This window comes from Nematolebias whitei, chromosome 17 (genome assembly GCF_014905685.2).
Source record: "Nematolebias whitei isolate Nwh7 chromosome 17, NemWhi1, whole genome shotgun sequence".
Taxonomy (NCBI): domain Eukaryota; kingdom Metazoa; phylum Chordata; class Actinopteri; order Cyprinodontiformes; family Rivulidae; genus Nematolebias; species Nematolebias whitei.
In genome coordinates this window covers 41,669,307-41,670,498 of record NC_056514.1, presented here as the reverse complement: position 1 = coordinate 41,670,498, position 1,192 = coordinate 41,669,307, and the positions used below count along the sequence as shown (strand labels likewise).

At 42.4% G+C, this 1,192-nt stretch overlaps 1 protein-coding gene across 3 annotated transcripts in view; it reads left to right on the top strand.

The window, feature by feature from the left end:
* The window catches only part of LOC119423874 (cGMP-dependent protein kinase 1), a 47,767-nt gene that overhangs the window by 31,853 nt on the left and 14,722 nt on the right, over positions 1-1,192 (top strand). For all 3 annotated transcript variants that reach the window (XM_037691298.1, XM_037691299.1, XM_037691300.1), the window contains exon 3: positions 551-664. In XM_037691298.1, coding sequence (XP_037547226.1) covers positions 551-664 — 114 coding nt within the window. The remainder of the gene's footprint in view (positions 1-550; positions 665-1,192) is intronic.

Here is a 1,192-nt window from a genome sequence, read left to right as displayed (position 1 = left end):
CAACACACACACAACACAAACACACAAAAGAAACAGAAACACACACACAACACACACACACAACACAATGCACACACACAACACAAACACACAAAAGATCCAGAAACACACACACACAACACACACACACAGGAAACGTGTTTTCATGTCAGATCAAGAAGTAAATGATTTGTGATTTTTTTCTGATGGTTGATCTCATCAAACTGAATCAAAGCAGCTGATCATGTTTCACTGAGAACTGTTTTCATGCTCCTCATGGTTTTATCTTCTCATGGTTTTATCTTCTCATCTTAGTTTTAAGTTCTTGTCATACATTTTCTTTTCTCATTATGACAAATTTATTTTTTCATTAGTTTAAAATTTTCCTTATCATACGTTGTTCACTACATTTAGTTGATGGTAAATCATCTCTGTCAGATTTGGAAGAGGTTCAGAAATCTTTGTTTCTCTCTTTTAAAAAACTTGTAAAATGTTGAACTTTTAGCAAACCGATATTTACATATAGATTTCCCATGATGCTCTCTGAGCTGAAGGTGTTCTATCCGTACAGATGGGAAGGTAGAGGTGACCAAAGAAGGCATGAAGCTGTGCACTATGGGACCAGGACGAGTGTTTGGAGAGCTGGCCATCCTCTACAACTGCACCAGAACCGCCACCGTCAGGAGTGAGTACACTCATATGGGCCTTTTCCATAGCTCCTCTTCAGCTTGGTTCGGGTCAGTTCGGTACGGGTTTGGGCGCTTTTCCACTCACTTTTTCACTGGACCTACCCCTTTTTCAGTCCCTTCTTCTCAAGGGGGCCAAGCGAGCCGCACCAAAACGTGACGTCAGAACACTGTCGGCCACTGACTGATCCGGGGGCAGTCACTGGATCTGCCATTTGCAATTACTCAAAACTTGGAGCAGCGGCTGGATCTATTTTAAAGATTTTAAAAACAATAATGTCAACACTGTGGTCTAATGATGAAGTCCAGGCATTTTTTGTGTTTATGACCAACAACAAAATTCAGAGCGAGCTAGATGGAGCTCTGCCGGTCCCCGACTCTTCCCGGTTCTCCACCGGAGCTGCTGCAGAATCGTTCCTGTCAGAAACATGTATTTGACAGAAACGTGTCCCTGACAGAATCATTCCTGACAGAATCGTTCCTGACAGAATCGTTCCTGACAGAATCGTTCCTGTCAGAATCGTTCC